Here is a 21,207-nt window from a genome sequence, read left to right as displayed (position 1 = left end):
TATAAAAGAAATAACGCTTTTTAACCGTTTGTGTGCAGTTTGTCTCACAGTCTAGCTAAAGGTTCAGCTGTTGTATTTCAGATGGAGAGAGAAGAAAGAGAGCTAACGTCACTCAGAGATAGAGAAAGATAAGAAAGACAGGACAGGAGAGGAGAGGAAGGAGAGAGGTTAGATGTAAAGGTAGGGGCTGCTAAGTGATATTTCATAAACTGGAAATTTCAAATGTTTTTAAATCAGATATTGGGTCTGTACATGAGACATTATATTTTTTCATATGTGAAACGTGCTGCAAAACAAACTGAAGTAGACGAACCATGTTATTTAAAGGTTGCATGACAATCCTCTACAGCAGGGGTAGGCAACTCCGGGCCTCGAGTGCCAGTGTCGGTGCCAAGTGGATCAAGGACACATCTAAAACCTGCAGGACACCGGTCCTCGAGGCCTGGAGTTCCCCACCCCTGCTCTACAGGTTAGTGCAGGATAAACAGGTTAGTTTGCAGTTGTGGACATCCACAGAGGGCAGCAGGTCAGTTGATTACAGCCTGCACACTAAGAAAATCTACTGGAGCTCTCAATAGAAATGATTGTGACTTATGATTCTTTTCCCCACACTGAGCCATTAAAACAATTTAAGATTTCACCACATCCCACCAGCAATGTTGGGAAAGTTACTTTTAAAATGTATTCCATTACAGATTACAGAATACATGCCCCAAAATGTATTCTGTAACGTATTCCGTTACGTCACTCAATGAGAGTAACGTATTCTGAATACTTTGGATTACTTAATATATTATCATGCTTTTTACAACTACGTGAATGTACTATTGCTGTGATTTATTACTGTTACTGAAGGTCCGCGGGTCCGAACCATAGTAAAGGGACCTCTGGTGTTGGGCTCGTAGCCGAAAAATAGCTTTACTTTGTTGTCTGGGTCAAGTTTGCTAGCGAGAGACAGAGAGAGGAGTTGAAAGGCTGCTCCAACGGAACTTATTGTTTCGGAGGAAAACATGAACACAGCATACAGTCTAGTCGTAATAGCTTACTTACAACTGGGCTCGTCAGGCACTCTTCTTGGCTGCAGTGGTTATTATTATATTTACATGCTTCCCGCTCCCGTTTCTGCTACGATAACTACTTTTCCACTCTCCTTTTTCTCCCTCCTCGCGCTCACAGACACATAACGGGTATGGCAGTCCATTCTCCCTGCAACACGGACTACACTGCCCATAAGGCTACATTCTTTAGGGCTATGCCTGTAGCATTCTGCCTGTTAGCTTAGCACAACAACAACAACAAAAAGGCGCTCTCTCACCCAGGAAACACACAGTCACAGAGAGAGCGCGTGTCGCCCTGTAACCATGGCAACCGTAACTCTGCCGCCTGGAACAACAGAACATAGCTGTCAAACCAAACCCAAACAGTCCTGACCCGCCACAATATGAAACAGGAAAGTTCTGCTGTGTAATCCATTTACTTCAACAAAGTAACTGTAGCTCTCTTCACGACAACACAGACACAGGTCGGTTCTTTGAAACGGGCGTTTATTACTTGGGCCTTCTCTCCTCAGCTTCACCATCACCAGTACGCCGATACGCCATTACGCCATTACGCCGTGAGAACTGGTCACGAGCGAACAGTACAAACAATTAGCAACTTTACAGTACACATATTAAGTCCAAACACAAATAAAAAACATTTCTCAAATGACAAATACCTCGTTGGCTGCTTGTCCTGAAAAGAGGTCCTTAAGTCCTTGTATTGCCCTTTCTTTTAGTAAACTTTTAGCTTAAATCGCTTCATGAGAGACATCTGCTCCCTCGCAGTCCATGAAAAGTCTCGTGTGCTCTCGTTAAGGGTATTCTCACGAGACACTAGCTCTCACCTTACACATGTACATTTCAAATAAAGACATTTCAACGCAAACTATATATATTCATGAAATTATGTAACTTAACATTTTAACAGCATTTACACTCCCACCAAAATCACTCATTGACTTAAAATGAGAGATTTTCCTCAATGAAAATTATAAGGAAGTGATGTGTGAGTGTACATTTAAGTGTAGGTCATTTAGCTTTACGTGTGTTTTAGGTGGCCTCAAGTAATGTAACTACTTTGTGAACAGGCCTCTCAAGGAAAACTGATTTAGTGATTGGTTTTCCCTTATCAAAAGTAGTGTCACTGAGCAGAAGCTTTAGCTTTCGCACCTTGCCATCTGCGCTGGGCAGGGCTTCCACAACCCTTGCAAGCTTCCACTGGTTTCTTGGTGCACTGTCATCCTTTAATATTACAATGTCATCTGGTTGCAAGTTTCGTGACAGCTTCTGCCATTTCTGTCGTTGTTGGAGGTTTAGCAGGTATTCTCGTTTCCATCGTTGCCAAAATTCATTGGCCAAAAACTGTACTCTTCTCCACCTTTTGTGCAGATAGAGATCTTCTTTGCAGAATTGTCCAGGGGGTGGCAGAATTACAGATGATTTCATGGTTAGAATGTGGTTGGGAGTGAGGGGTTCCGGACCAGTAGGATCGTGAAGATGCTCGACACTTAGTGGCCTGCTGTTGATTATGGTCATTGTTTCATACAGAAACGTTCTTAGAGTTGTGGTGTCAAGTCTGCTGGCGGACTTGTCGAGCATAGCTATCAGGATGCTTCGGATTGTTCGAATCTGGCGTTCCCAAACTCCTCCCATATGACTAGCTGATGGGACATTCAGCACAAATTCACAACCAAGCGCCCTTGTACGGTCTTGATCCATTCCTTCAAGCAATTCAGAAAGCTCCTTTCTAGCACCAACAAAGTTTGTGCCTCTATCACATCTTAGCTGGCGCACGGGTCCTCGAATAGCTATGAATGATCGAAGTGCATTCATGAATGCGTCTGTTGTCAAATCGTCAAGGGTTTCTATGTGAACTGCTCTAGAACATAGGCAGGTGAATAACAATCCGTATCGTTTCAACTCTCTCCTTCCTTCCTTCACAATAAAGGGGCCAAAACAGTCAAGCCCACAATAAGTAAAGGGGGGAGATGTCTCAATTCTCTCTCCTGGTAGATTTGCCATTTGTTGAACCTCAGTTGTTCTTCTGTATCGTCTACATTTTACACACTTGTAAATGTGTGAGGAGACCACACTTCCACATCCTAGGACCCATATTCCACTTGCGCGCAACTCGTTCATGGTCATGCCCCTTCCTTGATGGTGTATAAGCTCATGATGATGTTTGACCAGCAGAGCTGACACATGAGATTTTTTCGGAAGAATCGCAGGATGCTTTACATCATGGTGTAAGGCTGACTGAGACAGCCGTCCTCCCACCCTAAGAACATTGGTTTCGTCCAGGAAAGCATTCAGCTGGCGTAGCCTGCTGTGCCTGCTCAAAGTGTGTTCCTTCTTGCCTCTTATTTTCTTTATGTCTTCAGCGAAAGCGTCTTCTTGTACGAGTTTGATGATGAAGATCTCTGCTTCTCTTCGTTCTTCAAGATTAGTCGACTCATTAGTTCTCGACTGAAATCCCTTAAACTCTCTGACAAATCTCTTGAGCCTGGCAATGGCTCTCACCACTCTGGACCAGTCAGAAAATTTAGTTAAACGGTTTACCATTGGATTCTGTTCTCTTGCTTTAACTGCATGAACATGTGCTCTCCGAAGTTCAGGATCAGTAGCCTCAACTTCTCCCACCATTCCCACTTCATGTGGGAGATTTTGCTGCCAAAGGAAGTTGGGTCCTTTCAGCCAGCTAGATTCTTTCATTTGAACTGCAGTCAATCCTCTTGAGGCTCCATCAGCTGGGTTGTTTTCAGAGTTGACATGTCGCCATTGTTCAGGTTTTGTGCTAGATCTTATTCGCTGGATGCGGTTGGCCACGAATGTTTGGAACCTTTTAGCATCATTGTTCACATAGCCAAGGACCACCTTTGAGTCAGTCCAGTAATACTCTTGCACATTTTCAATCTCCAGCTCGCCTCTAATGATATCACCAATGCGGACTGAGGTCACAGCTGAAGATAACTCAAGCCTTGGGATGGTTGTTAGTTTGGTAGGGGCTACTCTTGCTTTCCCCAAGACAAGTGAACAACTTATCTGTCCTGTTTCACTCACCGCTCTAAGGTATGAGCATGCACCATACCCTTTGAAGCTTGCATCAGAAAAGTTGTGAAGCTCATATAGTGAGACTTCACCAAAGTTTGATGGAAGGTAGCTTCTTGGAATCTTTAGAACTGCCAAATGAGGCAGATCTTTGAGCCATGACTCCCATTGTGGCTGGATGTGCTCGGGGAGAGGTTCGTCCCAGCTTACCTTGTCTCTACACAGTGTTTGAAGAATCTGTTTGCCGATAAGTAGGAATGGAGCCACGAAACCTAGTGGATCATAGACTGAGGCAACAGTTGAGAGAACGCCTCTCCTTGTCAGTGGGTTTTCTTTTACCACCACCCTGAACTGAAATTCATCCGCCTCAACACACCACTGAACTCCAAGTGCTCGCTCGATATGAAGTTCTCCTAGAGCCATGTTTAGATCTTTGGTCTGAACATATTCTTGTGGTGGAATTGTTGCAATCACACTCTCATCGTTGGATACAAACTTATGTAGCCGTAGATTTCCTGTTTTGCACAGAGCTCTTGATTCCTTTACCAGGCGTATAGCTTCAGCAGTCGACCTTACACTTGTCAGGCCATCATCTACATAGAAGCTTCTTTGGATGAACTTAATGGCTTCTTTGCTGAACTTGCCTTGGCCTTGTGAAGCTAGGTATTTCAGTCCAAAGTTGGAGCAACCGGGGGATGAAGCTGCCCCAAAGAGGTGTACCTTCATCCTGTACACTGAGGGTTCAGAATCCAAATCACCTCCATCCCACCAGAGGAACCTGAGATAATCTTGATGTTTCCTTGCAACGTGGAACTGGTGAAACATTTTTTCGATGTCGCACATTATGGCTATAGGACCCTTTCTAAATCGACACAACACACCAACTAATGTGTTAGTCAGGTCTGGACCTGTCAAGAGATGGTCATTTAGAGAGGTTTCTTGGTAGCGTGCCGAACAATCGAAAACCACACGGATCTTCCCGGGCTTGTGGGGATGGTAGACACCATGGTGCGGTATGTACCATGCTGGCTGGTTGTCTAATTCAGACTGTGGCACCTTCTCAGCATCTCTTCTACTTATGATTTCATTCATGAAATTGACATAGTCCGTGTAATATTGTTCATTTCTCCTCAGTCGACGCTCTAATGAGCTGAGCCTGTGAACTGCACACTGTTTATTGTCTGGAAGATTAGGTTTGTCTGTCTTGAAAGGAAGCGGAAGTTCATAGTGGCCATCTTCCTTCTGTCTTATTCCAGCTTTCACTTTAGACAGAAAGAGGAGGTCCTCCTGAGAAACTGGATTATCATCTGTTGAGTGATCTGTGAAATCTGATTCAAAAGTCTTAATTATGTCAAGTGGGTTGATCTCTTTGACTTGAGTCCTGCACGCAAAGTGCACTTCCTTCTTTAGCTGAACTGATGGATGCACAGTTGGTGTCACTTGTCGTACTATGATTCTATGACTGAATCCTATTGGATCGCTGTTGTCGCTTGCTGAATATGAGCAACCAACAATGCTCCAGCCCAGATCAGTCCGCTGCGCATATGGATGATTTTCGTCACCAGACAGGATCTCTCTTGGGAGGAGGGCTCGTTGACAGTTGTAGCCTATAAGAAGGCCTACTTCGCAATCCAACTGTGGTGGAATCTTTTCTGAAAGTTGCTCTAGATGTGGCCATTTTAGAGCTGTTTCAGAGGTAGGAATGTGCAGCCTGTTTACTGGAATAAATTCTCTTGTGAAAACAGGTGGTAGTGGAATCCTTTTCTCTGAGTTGTATCCTCTCACTTGTAGACCTGTCATTTTCTGACATGGAATAACTGTCGACTTGGCAGACATTGTGGACAGTCGCAGACTGACATTCTCTCTGTTTGTGTTCAGGCCTTGAGCTACTTCATCTAGTATGAAGGTGGTATCACTCTGTGTGTCTAAGAGTGCATAAACTAGCAGTTCTTGATCTGGCTGCTTAATAGATGACACCCAGACTGGCAAGATAGAAGATGTTCGTGTGCTTAGACCCTCTTGAATAACTCTGTTGGAAGTGGCTGTTGCGGTCCTTTCTGTGGTGTCTGCCTTGTCCTTTGAAATTTCACTTGCATTTAGGTGGATTGGCCTTTGACGTTCCTTGAACTTATCGTCATGCAAACATGTTGGGTGTCTCTTTTGGCATTTCTCACACGTGCTTTTGTTATCACATTTTCTTGAGTGATGACCGGTCTTCAAACATCCAAAGCAAAGCTTCTCTGTGTGTACAAACTTAACACGATCCTGAACTGTCTTTTCTGTGAAACTTCGGCATTTGTCTAGGATGTGTCCTGTCCTTTTGCAGAAAACACATGATGTAATACTGCTCTGTGTTGTAGTTGTGGTCAGAGTCTTTGCTTGAACTATTTGGCTTCGTAGATGCCTTGGTTTCTCGCTTTCAACACTCTTAAGTGCTTGTATTGAGGAAATTGGATCGCAAGCAAGATCTGCTTCCTTTGATAGGAAGTCAACAAACACCTTGAATGGTGGGTACTCAGCTTTCACTTGTCTGACTTCCATCACTTTGCGATTCCAGCTGGAAACCAACCAATCTGGCAATTTCAGCAGAATCCTCTGACTCTCAACGCAGTCATTCAAGACCTCCAGCATCTTGACATGAGACATGGCAGCCTCACAGCTCTTGAGAAAGTCTGCAAATTCTCTTAGCTCGCAAGCATCCTTAGAACCTATCTTTGGCCATGCATGCAGCTTGTCTCTGAGTGACTTCCCAATTAGGAATGGGTCTCCGAAACGTTTCTCTAAAAGCTTCCAGGCTGAGTCATATGCTGCTTCTGTGCCCAATAGAAGAAATCCTTCCACGGCCTTCTTTGCTGTGCCACCTAAGTACTTTCTTAGGTAATACAGTTTTTCATTCTTTGGGATGTTCTTCCTTTCTATTAATGTTTCAAAGGACAGTTGCCAGTCTTTGAACTTCAAGGGATCTCCTGTAAACACCCCAGGCTCTGGTGTTGGGAGCCGGTTTGCACTCATAGCTTCTACTAGTGCATTGACTAGATCTAAGCTATTCTGCTCTTGAGGCCTCAACACTGAGGCTGGAGGAGACTGAGGTAGCTGTTGTGGACAAGGAGCTTGACTTGTGACTGCTAGGGATTGAGGAATAAATGGGGGACTTGATGCATTGAGAGAATGGGTTGTGACTGGAAGTACTGTGGAGTCAGCGACTCTAAGCTCTGGCAGTACTTCACTACCATACGACAAATCAGTTGCTTCTATGTTTTCTTCAGCTTCATCATAGACCCTCACTCGAGCTCTAGCAGCATTTAGCTTCTTTACTTCTTCTAGGCGTGCAAGTTTTCTACGTTTATCTTGGATTGCTTGCTGTCTGGCTAGGTTCTCAGCCTCTAACATTTGAAGTTCTGTTTCTTCCCTTTCTTGCTCCTCCAACACTGCCAAGACTTCCTGAGTTGCAGCAGCTTCAGCTACAGCCTCTATTCTTTTGACAGAGTGGCTGCTAGAGTGGGTAGAACTACATCCTTGACGAGACAGTGGTCTAGAAACAGAACCTGTTGAGCCTAGAACAGATCCAGCATCAGGCCAAGACTCTTCATCTTTATCTGCTTCATGACCTTTAAGCTGTCTCTCTGCTCTTTGAATAATAAATTCTGAGAATGACATGCATGTATCAACCCTGCGCCGCAGGTCTGGTTCAGGGGTTTGCGCTTGACGCAGCTCCTCATAAACCACCTTTACATCAGAACAGGTGCTTTTGATGTTCTCAATAAGCTCAGTTAACTCATCCTTAGAAGCATCACCACTTAATAACTCTTTGCCTATTCGTGCATGACACCTCCACTTCTCATAGATGATTTTGTATTTGCGTTGAATGTGCTTCAGTCTCTCATCTTGGTATGCTCTTCCCCTTTCTGTTAGGGTACGCGCCCTCTCACTTCTTCGAAGCCCCTCTAGTTCTGCTGCAGATTCAGTGACAGTAGCTTCAGCTTGAGCGGATTGTTCAGCATCTTTATGGCAGGTCTCTCTGCTTATGTTAGACATGTTGAGATTATAGCAGTGTGATTGTGCAGCTATTAAACTTCAACTAGATTTCTTCTGGACTATGTGTAAGTGAAAGTTGCAATAAACTTAATTTGAATTAAGGTTCATAAATGTATGTATGAGTCTTCCAACACACTGTTGACTTCAATACTGAACTTAAGTTTCAAACAGACAAGAACAACAAAAATCACCTTATCACAAATATACAATAACAGTGTAAATGTACTTAGAAATACCTTAAATCCTTATCATTTACATTACTAAAGGTTTTCAAGTTTTCACATCAGTATAGTACCCCTTTAAAATTCACATAAGGTGCCCTTTAAACTCAGCAGATTTTGTATAACTCAAAATTACTCATAACCTGTGAGCTTGTTAAATATTTACTTGTTTGTTCTATAAACCTTGTGATGTACAACAACTATAAATGCAAACACATTGGATTAATCTCTACATTAAGCAAGCAAGAATAACAGATGAGTCCCTTAGTTGCAATTTTCACATTTAACCACTTCTCACACCACCTTAACTTCACTTTGTGGTAGAGCTTCTCCTGATCTTAAACGTGAAAATTAGCGCTTTAACTCAGTCTAACCACCGTTGCTTGTTAATGCTGTGCCGATATGCGTTATGCACTCTGCTTATCTGACGTGATGCACCGGATCCGCGTCGTTTCGTCATCCGCGGCGATCCTGTACTCTCCTACCCGTGTTGAGCAGGCGAGTTCTCACTGTAGCTCTCTTCACGACAACACAGACACAGGTCGGTTCTTTGAAACGGGCGTTTATTACTTGGGCCTTCTCTCCTCAGCTTCACCATCACCAGTACGCCGATACGCCATTACGCCATTACGCCGTGAGAACTGGTCACGAGCGAACAGTACAAACAATTAGCAACTTTACAGTACACATATTAAGTCCAAACACAAATAAAAAACATTTCTCAAATGACAAATACCTCGTTGGCTGCTTGTCCTGAAAAGAGGTCCTTAAGTCCTTGTATTGCCCTTTCTTTTAGTAAACTTTTAGCTTAAATCGCTTCATGAGAGACATCTGCTCCCTCGCAGTCCATGAAAAGTCTCGTGTGCTCTCGTTAAGGGTATTCTCACGAGACACTAGCTCTCACCTTACACATGTACATTTCAAATAAAGACATTTCAACGCAAACTATATATATTCATGAAATTATGTAACTTAACATTTTAACAGCATTTACAGTAACTGTATTCTAAATACGTAACGGCGGTACATGTATTCCGTTACTCCCCAACACTGACCATTGTACTCCCATCCTTTATCCAGCCGCTGGTCTGCCATGTTTAAATGACACCGGTTAAGAGGGAGCATGCCAACTGCATTTGTGAGCGTGTTTGTGGGCGTGTGCTTGTGAGAAGAAAGTAGCTTAAATAAATATCACGTGTTTTTTCTTTATTTCTGAGTCCTCTGTTGGTTTACTTCAGGCTCCAGTGAGCAATGCTTTTGTAAAATATCTGGGCACATGTACGTAAAAGCATTAAAAGTAGGAAAATCATTTGAATCTGTCTCTTGAAGGAACAGAAAAAAATGTGTTAAAGTCTGTCTGGCGCTTACGTCACCGACAGGACTTCGTACCAAATCTGTTTTGGTCAACATGACACTGATCTAGAAATGAGACTGTGTTGAGTGCCACACATGCAGAAGCATCATGGATGATTAGAGTTCAGAGGTTTTGATGTTATGGTGTTAGATACCATTGTTTAACACAGGAAACTCACCAGACTGCTGTTATGTCAGTCCTTCTGTCAAGGCAACCGCCTCTTTAGTTTACGTGAAAGTCTTGTAAAAACATCTTAAGGTGGAAACAAAAAAATCTCATCTTAGACGTGTCCTTCGCAGCTCATACTTCCTCTTTCTGTGAGGACTTAAGCACATGTGGCAATTTCCTTTTTGGGAGATATTTTGAAAGCCAAATGATGTCCTAACATGTTGGGCAATCTTTGGGAGGAGAGCGTGCTGTTCGGGTGATTCACACATACACTGATCTCTTCCACGCCAATTACTGTGGAGCACCTTTTTAGTTCTTGTTAAAACAATCTTTATTTTAAGTGCAATTGTTGTTGTTGTGTGTGATTTTTTTTTCCGTTTTCTGTCACGTTAAGTGGTTCCAGCAGCCTGAGTGCGTCTGTCTCCCACATTTCTGCGTGTTATGACGGTCACACTGAGCCCTCTTGTGGCTGCACGGGGAGTCAGCCTGACACAACGTCGAGCTTTAGCCGTGAAATGTGTTTCAACTTATGCTAAACTTTGATTTTAATGGTCCTGCTGCACTTTGAGCGCTTTTTTAGCCTGTTTCTGGGGAGAGGATGAATCGAGAACTTTCTGTGTGGACTGCGTGTTTCTCTCTGTGTCTGTGTGCTCTCCCCTGTTACAGTACAAAGTCAGTCAGGCAGTTAGATGTTGGTGTGGCGGTGTTTGATTGTCTATATCTGCCCTTTACTGGATGTATGTGAAACAGGGCAAACAAGGATGTGGTTTTAAAATTAGGTGACTGTTTCCATGGCCTTGTTTTTATAGGCCTCTGTGGTACTCAGAACCACAGAACTGTTTAAAACTGCTTGTGCTCTGCAGATGAATCACATTTATTCTCTGGAAATTCACACTGTAGAAAATGAGGCACTCTTACATTTGTGGAATAGGGACACTGCCTGCACTGTACACAAGGGCTCGTTATGGAAGCCTTTTTCTGCCAATGAAAAAATACTAGGCATCAAAATGTCAAATTAGGGACTTCAAAATTTCAATTTACTAGCTAAAACTTAGGGGTTAAGTAAAAATTGTGAGACACCTAACAAGGAATTGTGAGCTAATAACCCCAAATATTATGGTTGGAATTTTTTTAAAATGGTGAAAACAAGTTTCCGTAGATCCCACTCGAAAACCTTTTCCTGTGAAATGTTTGGGTCTGTTTGCCCACTGCTCTGTGTCACATCCTGCCGAACGATGACGGGTTTGCAGGGTCTCTCATGTGGAGGATGATGTGGACAGCAGGACAGATATTACATCAGAGTCAGCTCACCTTGGTAATAGAATAGAATAAACCTTTATTATCCCACAAATAAGAAAATTTGGTGGTTACACAGATCTTATAGCAAGAGGGATATAAAATATAAATGCAAGACACAAAGTGGTCCTATACACATAAGCAACTGAAGTTCGTATGCATGTACAGTGAACAAACAAGCTGATGAGTAAGATAACCAAAAAATTGTTAAACTGTGTTACAGAGTCTGACAGCTGTTGGTAAGAATGACCTGTTGGTAGCGCTCCTTCCTACACCGTGGGTGTAAACGTCTACTGTCGAACGAGCTGCTCAGTGCTCGTACAGTCTCATGCAGGGGGTGGGAGGGGCTGTCCATGATGGATGTTAGCTTAGACAACATCCTCTCCTCCCCAACCTGCTCAGTGGACTTCATTAACCCAGCAAATGTCCAAGTGTTCAGTGATAATTTTCATAACACATGTAACGATGGCCCTGTAATATCAATTCCTTTTCAGGTGTGACTACACATATAAGAAAGATTGTCTCACTACCACCTATGAAAACCTTAACTTATAGCAACAAAACATCATGACTGGTACATTGCACTAAGTCAAACATTCAGGTCACCTTGAAGATTTTCTCAAACCACTTTCTTTTAGGATAGCTAGGTTTGCCGTTTAAATGTGTAGATATAAAGGTTTGTAAATTAACACAACACTCGTCTACTGAACAACATGCTCAGAATATTTATTGCATATATATGTGTATATACAGTGGACACTGATTGCAGTAGTAATATCTTGTGCAGTACAACACAACAGCTCTATTACATTTTTCCCACGTTACAAAGAAAACATTGTTTATATTTGGTTAATTCATTCCAGTAAATCCCCACTGCAAACTACAACCTCAATAATTAACATAAAATTATTCATTTGCTGGTTAGCAGCCATTATAAGTGGATTTTACAGGCAAACCTGATAAAGATGGAGTACTTTGCTGATGCATCAGTTTGGTTACTGTGCGTTACAGTCAGGCACCAGTTACAACGGTGATGTTTGAATCTGGGGAGATGAACAACCAAGAGAATTAAATGTCAAAAAAGCGAGTGAACCTTAAAAATGTAACATTTGATTTACTTTACAACAGTTTTCCCTTTAGTTTATTTTATTTTTCAGTTTCATAAAAAAGATCATCATTCAAAGCTGGCACAATTCCCTTAATGAAAATGTTGCATCTGGTGTAATTATTGATATTAAATAGATGTTTAAATTATGCTAACATTTTTCCTGTCTTATTATCACTTTGAACAAAGACTTGCAGTCCAATTCAGGTTGGTCCTTTCAAAGCGTGCCGACTGCAGTGATGAAATAAACTAAATAAACAAAAAGCTTAAACAATAATCATAACTCTTTGTAACAGTTTATAAATATCTTCTACAGATAATGTTTTGGATATAGACTTCTTTAATATTTTGTAGTTAAAAGTTCGTTGTGCTGAGACCTGTGATTAGTCTGACTGGGAGTTTATTTACCTTGAACATCTGTTGTCATGGTAATAAAGTTATCCCATGTGAAATAATATAAAACTAGTCAACATGAATAAAAGAAGTTAATAGAAATGCTTTGGTGGATTAAATGTTAATAATTTTTTCACTGACCGGATGTTATTCAAAAAGTTTTTTACATTGTGCTCGTTCACACTTTGAGGACTGTTACACAAAGCATGGTTTGAGTTTAGTGAGGTAACTTCACTAAGCTCAAATCCAGGTTTTTCACTGTTACGAAGGTTCGCTTCTTACTGGAGTACATCGCCATGGTAACTTGCACTGCAGTCCTAAGCTGCTCTGAAGCTCTGTTTGGTATAAGAGAAATCACCACCTACTGACCAGTCAGTTTGACTTCTTTCTTTTTCATATTTTAGAGAAAAGATTACTTGATTAACTGATTGGGAGAACATACACTAGTCCTCAAGGTTAGTAAGCAACATTAGGTGAGATATAATGTTTTTACCTGCTGGTTGCAGACTGAAATATCTTTCAGGAAACCCCCTGCCACTGTACGCACGGCAGGTGTAGTTTATGTTGAAGTCCTCCTCCTTCAGCTCAGAAAATATCAGCCAGGTCTCTAACCACGCACCTTTACTGGAGCCATCTTGGGGCAGCAAACTGTTGAAGACAATGAGATGAGATCGTCCTAAAATTCCCAAAAGTCTCAACGTTCTCAAAAGTAAGCAAATAAAACAAATTGATGGAGATTTAAGGTACTGACCGCTGTTCTAACATGTGTACACGGTGAGAGGTGTTAGTCTCAAAGAATCCATCTTTGTCCAACCAATAAATATCAACGATAGGCTTCCCAACACCCGGCACAAACACCAGGCACCTTTTACTGAAGTTGTACCCTGAAAACATGCGCAAAACAGTGACTCAGTATAAACATGAAACTGTATATTTAGCATTTACTCTCCCTGCAGAAGTCTGTGACTTTCAACCCAATATGTTGGCCTAAATGAAGCCTGAGATACATAAATATGAAATCAACAGAACACCACATTTCTCAGAAGATCTTAGAGGACTTACCGCTCTGTGCTTTGATTACATCATTGGAGGGTTCATGCACTTGTGGAACCAAAGAGTAATCCCCTGAAACAGAGAACATCAAATACTGTGTATCTTACAGTAGAGGTTGAATAATCACAAAGATATAATGGAAATTGAATCATATTTCTCTTTCACAGTTTTACAGTAAGCAAACCTAAGAAACCATTATTACTAACACAACTGATGTTTCTTTTTCTGTTATTATTTTTATTGTTAAAATGAAGCGATTATGCTTTTTTCACCGGATTTTTGTCAACGTACAGTAGTGTCAAGATAGTCTTTGAGGCCTTTGGGCTGGGATGTGTTGGGCAACCGTGATTCTGTCCTTTCAACTGCGCTCAGTATAGAAGTCACGATACCTCAGCTCGCTTGCAAGTGTTTGGGAGCTGTTCTGTTCTGTTTTGTTTGTGTTTGAGGGCGTTACTGTATATGCCTGACTAACTGAAGTGGATATCACGGTCAGTTAGCAGTCAAACATAAACCTTGCTTGAATAACAGAACAAAGACACAGCTGCCCTTCTCAGCTGTGTGGGGGCTCCTGACGAGGTCTTTATCTTGTGTAGCCCAAGGCAAACACAGTTTTTGTTTTGTATTTCCCCGTCTTGTGCCACATGCTTGTTCAAGATATAACATAACAATTTTCACTAAGTGAATCTGTGAATCATAATTTGAGGTATCTAGGTGCTAACCTATAAGCTACATGAGGCTTAGCGGGGGATAATTATGACACAGTCAAACCCAAGTAAATGAAAACCAAGTTGAGTGCTCGGAAATACCAGCTTTATGACTGAAGAGCATTGTGCACATCTATACAGTTACTTATTGTATCATCACTGTTATTTTATAATTCATCTTTACATATGGACAACAAAAAAAATCACTCTGTTGTCTTCTTCCTCTTTTTTTCAGCTGCTCCCTTCATGGGGCGCCACAGCAGATCATCTGCCTCTATCTCGCCCTATCCCTATTGCCCCTTTCTGTCACACCCACCCTCCACATGCCCTCCTTCACTACATCCATGAATCTTCTCTGTGTTCTACCTCTTTTCCTCCTGCCTGGATGCTCATCCTCAGCATTATATGTCTAACATAGCCCCTTTCCCTCCTCTGCATGCGTCCAAACCATCCCAGCCTTTCCTCTTTACATTTATCTCCAAACTGTTAACATTAGCAGCCTCTCTGATATGTTCAATGCTAATCTTAATCATTTTTGTCACACCCAGTATAAACCTATATAGATCTTCAAATCCCCCAGCTCGGCCTCCTGTCTCTTTATCATTGCCACCATCTCCAAACCGCCATTATCATTATCTTCCCTCCAGTCAATACTTCCATTGCTCTAGGTTGTCTTCCACCTGCTCCCTGCTCTCACTACAGGTCTGCAAACATCATAATTCACATCATCATAATCCTGTCTGACCTCATCTTCAGCCTGTCCATCACTATCGCAAACAGCATGGTCAATCCCTGGTCCCACCCCCACCTTAAACACCTTCTATCACTTCGAATGCGCCCCGCACCACTGTCTCGTTGTCCTCATACATGGCCTCCCTCACATACTTCTTCACCATTCCTGACTACGTCATTCAGAGCCAAAGTTCCTCTCCTAGCATACAAAAGTATGTCATCTGGACCAACTGCCCTTCCACACTTCATCCACTTCATAGCCCCCTCACTTCCTTTCAGTGTTTCTCTTAATCTACAATCTCACCTTTGACCTCTGCGCTAATAGTCTCTGACACAGATCCTTTGATGCCACCCAGGGTGAATGTCAGAGTACAGGTATAAGTGCCTTTGTGTTGAAGGTCCACACTGGTAATTTTCAGTCTGGTGCCCCAGTACTCATAGCTGCCTGTTCCGTCCTCTATGGGGTCACAACCCTAGAGGGAGAAACGCATAAGTCTTTTTTCAAATTAACAATGCATGAAGAAAAATGTTAACTATTTAAATTGGAGAACAGTTTACAGCCACTGGGATAGTTTTGATGCTCCTAATCTGTTCAGATAGACATTTAAAGAGTTCCATGATTTTTAATATTATTAAACTTCCACAAAATTAAAGGGCACGCACACAAACACACCGAGACTGGGATCTGCTGTCAGTCAAATTGCAATTTTTAAACACTCGTATCTCCCCAGAGTTTCAATACATTCCTGGTATTGATAGAAGTTGGAATAGTGGTAGTAAATAGTTGAGGCTGCAGCTACTGTGCAGTCTCTCCATTAAAACCATTAGGTTTCATGCAGCACTCAACAACAATTCTGGAGAACTCACTCTGTACCACTTGATGGAGGAAGAGATGTTGTAGCTGTTCAGCTTATTCATTTCGTTCTTCAGAGGGCAGTTCAGATTGTCAGTGACTCCTTTTGTAAGTAGCTGATAAGCTTTCCTCGGCCTTCCACATTCTCCTGTAGGTCTTTCATCCACCACCAGTCGGCTGGCCTCCCTGTAGCAGTGGGAAGGAGTCCTGTTGGGAAATTAAGCAGAAATATTATAAATGAATAGATAATTGGGCACACTCGCCCTGGCAGTGACGGTCATTGTTTGACCTTCTCCACAGTCAAAAATCAAACAATATTAATATTAAATTTGTTGGAATTGTAAGGGATCTTGATCTTAGATTTTGAAAATCTAAATCAAATTCTGTGTTGGGGATAGATAATATTGCAGCAGTGCCGCTGCACGGGAGGCGGACGCACCTGAGCGGAATCCGGTTGTTGTTGTTGGAGTGTGTGGCTGCAAGCTGCAAAGCTGCAGCCCGTGTGTGAACGGCAATCGGAATAAAAGTGTTTGAAAGTACTGAGATGTGGGCGGTTTCGTCATTCTCCTATTATAATTTCCAATACAGTAAAAGCCATAAACCACTCTGTGTTCACTGTGATTACTGATAGATCATGGAGGCAGTTCGATGAGTTGTGTAAGGTGTAAATTAATACTGTGTTCTACTCATTTCTAATATTTCTACTTCTACTAGTGCTTCCTACCTCAGTATGGTCACATAATCCCCACTGTCATTCATGGTTACATTGAGAATCCACAGAGTCTCCTCGTGCACCAGGATGTGACCAGTCTGACTGCTGATTTCTTGGCCTGACACCGAGTTGTACCACGTGATGTTGTACGGGACAGTTTTGAAATCAAAGACGTCTGAGGACACCAGTGTGCTTCTCAGCATAGCCACATCTCCAGGAACAGAGAAAACCCTCTCAAACTGGAGTTTGTAGTCAGTACAGTTCTCTGCAACATACATGTAAGTGTGGAATAGAGAAAATAGTTATTTAACCTTTTATTGCTGAGAAATCAAACATTTCAAAGTCAAATATAATGTTGTTATTTGTTTGAAATTAATTGAATTGAACTGAACTGAACTGAGATGTGACATATTTCCTGCTCCATGTGTTTTTACTTGAACTTTCCCAAGCAGAGTTAAAAATCAGTGTTGTTGTAATTCTATCCCTGGCCACAAGAGGGCAATAAAATACTTCAGATCATGCTAGTGGCTCAAACTGCAGCTTGGCAAAAACATGACATATGATAAATTTACAGAAACATTTAAAAATTTGTTAATGTGTTCAGTGTGTGTGTGTGTGTGTGTGTGTGTGTGTGTGTGTGTGTGTGTGTGTGTGTGTGTGTGTGTGTGTGTGTGTGTGTGTGTAAAATAGTGTTACTCACCCTCTTCAGATCCTCTACATATTCCACACAGCCCGAAGAAAAACACAAAGCTTACCAGAACTAGACTTAAGTCCATGGCTGAAAAACACACAGATACACAACATTTACAACACAGCATTCATGCTAGAAAGTATATAAACATCATAAAATAGCAGTCAGGCAACAACTGGAAAATTTTATGCAGTGAAAGCAACAACTTACCAGAGCCTTTAAAACCCATCAATGATCAGCAGAAATTAACGACTTTACTCTGCCTCAGATTTTTCCTCTGCTTGCTTCTCCCTTTCTCTTTCTCTCACGATCTAGCTTCCTCCCTCCTCATTCCTCATGAGTGACTTGTGTTGTTGCGTTTGAGGAGTTGTTTATATAAACCTCAAATGCTACATAATGCTCTTTGAGTGGAAACAGAACTTTGCAATTTTAGGCGTTGCTGGAAGAAGGAAACTGTCTTGTAAAGAAAAGTAGACTGAAACTAACAATGCAAAGTTTCCTCAACTGCAGTGCAGCCCAGAGAGAAAGTTTCAAGTGTAAACTGGAAAATACAAAGTCTCCAACCAAACAATTATCATGGTAAATGGACTGATTCTTATATAGCGCTTTTCTACGCTCCCGCAGTACTCAAAGCACTGTATACAACATGCCTCATTCACCCATTCATAGAAGCACTTCTAAACTCAAGTGGAAACTAATAAACATTCACACTCCAATGAATGCATCGGAGGGCAACTTGGGGTTATTATCTTGCCTAAGAATATTTGGCATGCAAACTAGGGAAGCCAAGGATCGAACCACCAACCTTCCAATTATGGTAAATGGACTGGTTCTTATATAGCGTTTTTCTACTCATCTGAGCACTTAAAGCACTTTACACAACTTGTGCATTCACCCATTCTCAAGCACATTTTTCTTAGTGCTTTATAACTAACATTCACACTCCGATGGATAGGGATGGGTATTGATAAGATTTTAACGATTCCGATTCCATTTTCGATTCTGTTTAACGATTCGATTCTTTATCGATTCTCTTATCGATTCTTTTTTCTTTTTTTTTTTTTTAAAAAGGAGAACACTAAGGTCGATTAGCTTAGAACTTTGTTTTATATCTTCTCTTTGAACAAGATAGAAACTTAGGAGTAACATGGCCTTACAAACCCAACAGTGAGAGCTTCAGAGATCCAGCCTACGGCTCTTCAATGGGGTGTCACAGGGTCCCCAGGAAAAAAAATTGTAAATGTAAAATAATAAAATAAATATTCTTCTGTAGCAATAACAAAGTATAACATAAATTGTTCTGTGGCAATTACACAAGAATATCCAGTAATGTCCCTGCCTACAATTAAACACATTCACTTACCAAAAATCATCTGCTGTGGCAAACGGGTGCAAGCCTTTGACCACAAACTGAGTCACTGCTCTGTGACATTCGTCTATCCTGCCTGAAAGGAGACGCTGCCGGCAGACTGCAGCGAGAACTGCCAGCATCTGAGCCAGACTGTCACGGTGCGCTGTGACAGACCGTGCGGTGGTGTGTGTGGTGGACCCAGGTGCGAACACAAGTGAGCAGACGGGAGTGAACTTTAAACAAAAGCGAGCCTTTTATTGTGGCTGGTAACGCAAGAGAAACAAACAAGAATAAGGGCAGCACAAAAGCAATAACTAAAACAGAAACCTAAACTGGAAATGAACTAAGGTAAGGCTATGACTTAGAATACAACAGACTGGGCATGGAAACATGGAGGGTGGGAACACAGACGACGCGACACAGACTGTAAGAAACACAGAGACTAAATACACATGAGGGATGATCAGGGGAAGTGGCCACACATGGGAACGCAGCTGATATACATGAACTTAAGACAGGAGGAGTGAAACTGAATACACTGACATTCAATACAGACTTTCAAAGTAAAACAGGAAACATGGAGATTAGACATGACATGAACTAAACATAACCATGCAGACATGACTCATGACAGATAGACGCACGAACCAGGGAGACTCAGTACAGGGGAAGATGACAGAAGCGACAGCATGAACTTGACAACACAAGACACACGGACATAAACACATGAAGGGCAAGGGAGGCTATATACAAGGGTAATATAATTACAAATGAGCTGGAATAACTAAATGAACCTAAACAATCAATAAACATCAAAACAGACTAAACACAAAACACTGGGTCGCACGACCCAGGACCATGACACAGACTCTGTCTCTCTCATCATGGTCACCTACATGTACAGTAATGGCAGGTCTTGTAATAAGGCAGATCGCGCTAACATAATATGCACTGTTAGTTGATTATTTACCTGCCGCATTAACGGAAGAGGGCGTGCAAACGTTACCGCTGCTGCTGGGAGAGTCACGAGTCCGGAGCGGAATTAAAAACACGACATTCATTTAAGGTCATCGCGTGTTTTGTGAGCAAATGCTTTTGCATATTCGTAGTGTTTCCTCCCTTAAATGAAATATCTACTTTGCAAGTTGCCCTGTTGTCATCGGTTCTCATAAAGTATAATCAAACTTTTGAGCGTTTGAGCCGCTTAGGCGCCATGTTTCCTGCCAGGTAAATGACGCTCCGCAACGTGGTGACGTCATTCGGGGCGACTGGAATCGATAAGGGAATCGTTTGCAAAAATGGCAAACGATTCCAAGGAATTGAAACAGTGGGAACCGGTTCTCAACAAGAACCGGTTTTCGATACCCATCCCTACCGATGGATGCATCGGAGAGCAATTTGGGGTTAGTATCTTGCCCAAGGATATTTGGCATGCAGGGGAAACCAGGAATCGAACCACCAACCTTCCAATTAGTAGGTGATCAGCTCTACCACCTGAGCCACAGCGCCTGGTATTCCCAGGTGGTCTCTCATTCAACTACTAACCAAGCCCAATCCTGCTTAGCTTGCGAGATCGGGCATGCTCAGGGTGGTATGGCTGCAGTCAGTCACTGCCTGACTCTGCCAGCGTTGGAGAAAAAAACTGCTTTACTTATTATTTTAACCTTCATCTTGGCAACTGGGGTGAGCACAGACCGCTGAAGTATTGTCAGTCAGTTTGTTCCCAATGATGTCACATTATTGCTTTCCATTTCTACTTTGATTAGTGCTTTAAAAATCCAAATGTTTTGGGGTCCAAGGGGACCACAATCAAAAGCACCCAATCCGATGTGTGAAGTTTTAATAAGTTTTAAGTTTAATAAATGGAACTCTTTGTAAATATTTGTTTCTCCTATCACATGCAAGCATGTCTGAAGACTAGCACGAGGCAAAACTGTGTGCTGTAACTGCCTGCAGTCCTACTGTTGTCTAAGGCTGTGCTGCCCTATAGGCAATTATTTGAGACTGTTTTTTGTGTTTAATACATCTTGACAATTGTGATTTTTAAAGTCTAGAAGAACTGGCTCGTTTCCCTTAGTTTTACTTAAAAGTAACTTTATTTGTCTGGGTAAGCCTGTGATGACATCACTTCCTGTCCAAAAAAATTCGGCCCTGTCTCACTATAGCTGTGTCCCAATTCAGGGACACAGCAATGACTGTTTAAAAGACTTTTATACAGTCATTGGTAGCGACACGTACAAATCGAGTCTACCCGATCCATACCTCGCATGTGCAGGTGTTTTCCAGGGATCTGGAAGCTGTTCGGCTGACTTAAAGCAGCAGCACTTTCTGCACCTGCATAAACTCCAGGACACGTTTACTAACAGTGTTTGTTGCTGTGTGTGCTGCAGCTGAAGCTTTGAATTTTTTTTTTGAGAGTTAATATTTTGGCTAAGATAAGATAACCTTTAT

At 42.0% G+C, this 21,207-nt stretch overlaps 3 protein-coding genes across 5 annotated transcripts in view; all 3 read right to left on the bottom strand.

The window, feature by feature from the left end:
• LOC147310948 (interleukin-1 receptor type 2-like) overlaps positions 1-10,023 on the bottom strand; it is a 29,931-nt gene extending 19,908 nt beyond the window's left edge. The window contains exon 1 of one of the 2 annotated variants that reach the window (XM_086266800.1): positions 9,877-10,023. The gene's annotated coding sequence lies outside the window, so the exon portion shown is untranslated. Of the gene's footprint in view, positions 1-1,050; positions 1,160-9,876 lie in introns of those variants that run through there. The other variant, XM_086266802.1, reaches the window with a different exon arrangement.
• LOC147310949 (uncharacterized) lies at positions 5,647-9,330 on the bottom strand. The gene is made up of 3 exons (XM_086265614.1): positions 9,081-9,330; positions 5,712-8,985; positions 5,647-5,664 (listed from the first exon to the last, which is right to left on the bottom strand). Exons 2-3 carry the CDS (start codon positions 8,121-8,123, stop codon positions 5,647-5,649), a joined length of 2,430 nt encoding a protein of 809 aa, XP_086121740.1. The 5' UTR covers positions 8,124-8,985; positions 9,081-9,330.
• A 1,150-nt stretch (positions 10,024-11,173) lies between the features above and the next one.
• On the bottom strand, positions 11,174-20,125 carry LOC147310947 (interleukin-1 receptor type 2-like). Of its 2 annotated transcripts, none has more exons than XM_086267251.1 (9): positions 19,727-20,125; positions 17,415-17,492; positions 16,727-16,979; positions 16,017-16,209; positions 15,454-15,622; positions 13,723-13,785; positions 13,412-13,544; positions 13,154-13,308; positions 11,174-12,205 (listed from the first exon to the last, which is right to left on the bottom strand). In XM_086267251.1, the coding sequence occupies exons 1-9, from the start codon at positions 19,815-19,817 to the stop codon at positions 12,174-12,176; spliced, it is 1,167 nt and encodes a 388-aa protein (XP_086123377.1). In that variant the 5' UTR covers positions 19,818-20,125; the 3' UTR covers positions 11,174-12,173. The 2 variants fall into 2 exon arrangements, with proteins under 2 accessions (XP_086123377.1, XP_086123378.1); XM_086267252.1 differs by lacking the exon at positions 19,727-20,125 and adding an exon at positions 17,616-17,885.
• Positions 20,126-21,207: the final 1,082 nt, after the last annotated feature.

This window comes from Aulonocara sp. 'chitande type north' Nkhata Bay, linkage group LG16 (genome assembly GCF_057382095.1).
Source record: "Aulonocara sp. 'chitande type north' Nkhata Bay isolate Kocher_YH1m ecotype deep benthic linkage group LG16, A_spYH_male_GT1.1, whole genome shotgun sequence".
In the NCBI taxonomy this organism is placed as follows: Eukaryota; Metazoa; Chordata; class Actinopteri; order Cichliformes; family Cichlidae; genus Aulonocara; species Aulonocara sp. 'chitande type north' Nkhata Bay.
This window is presented reverse-complemented; position numbering and strand designations above follow the sequence as displayed.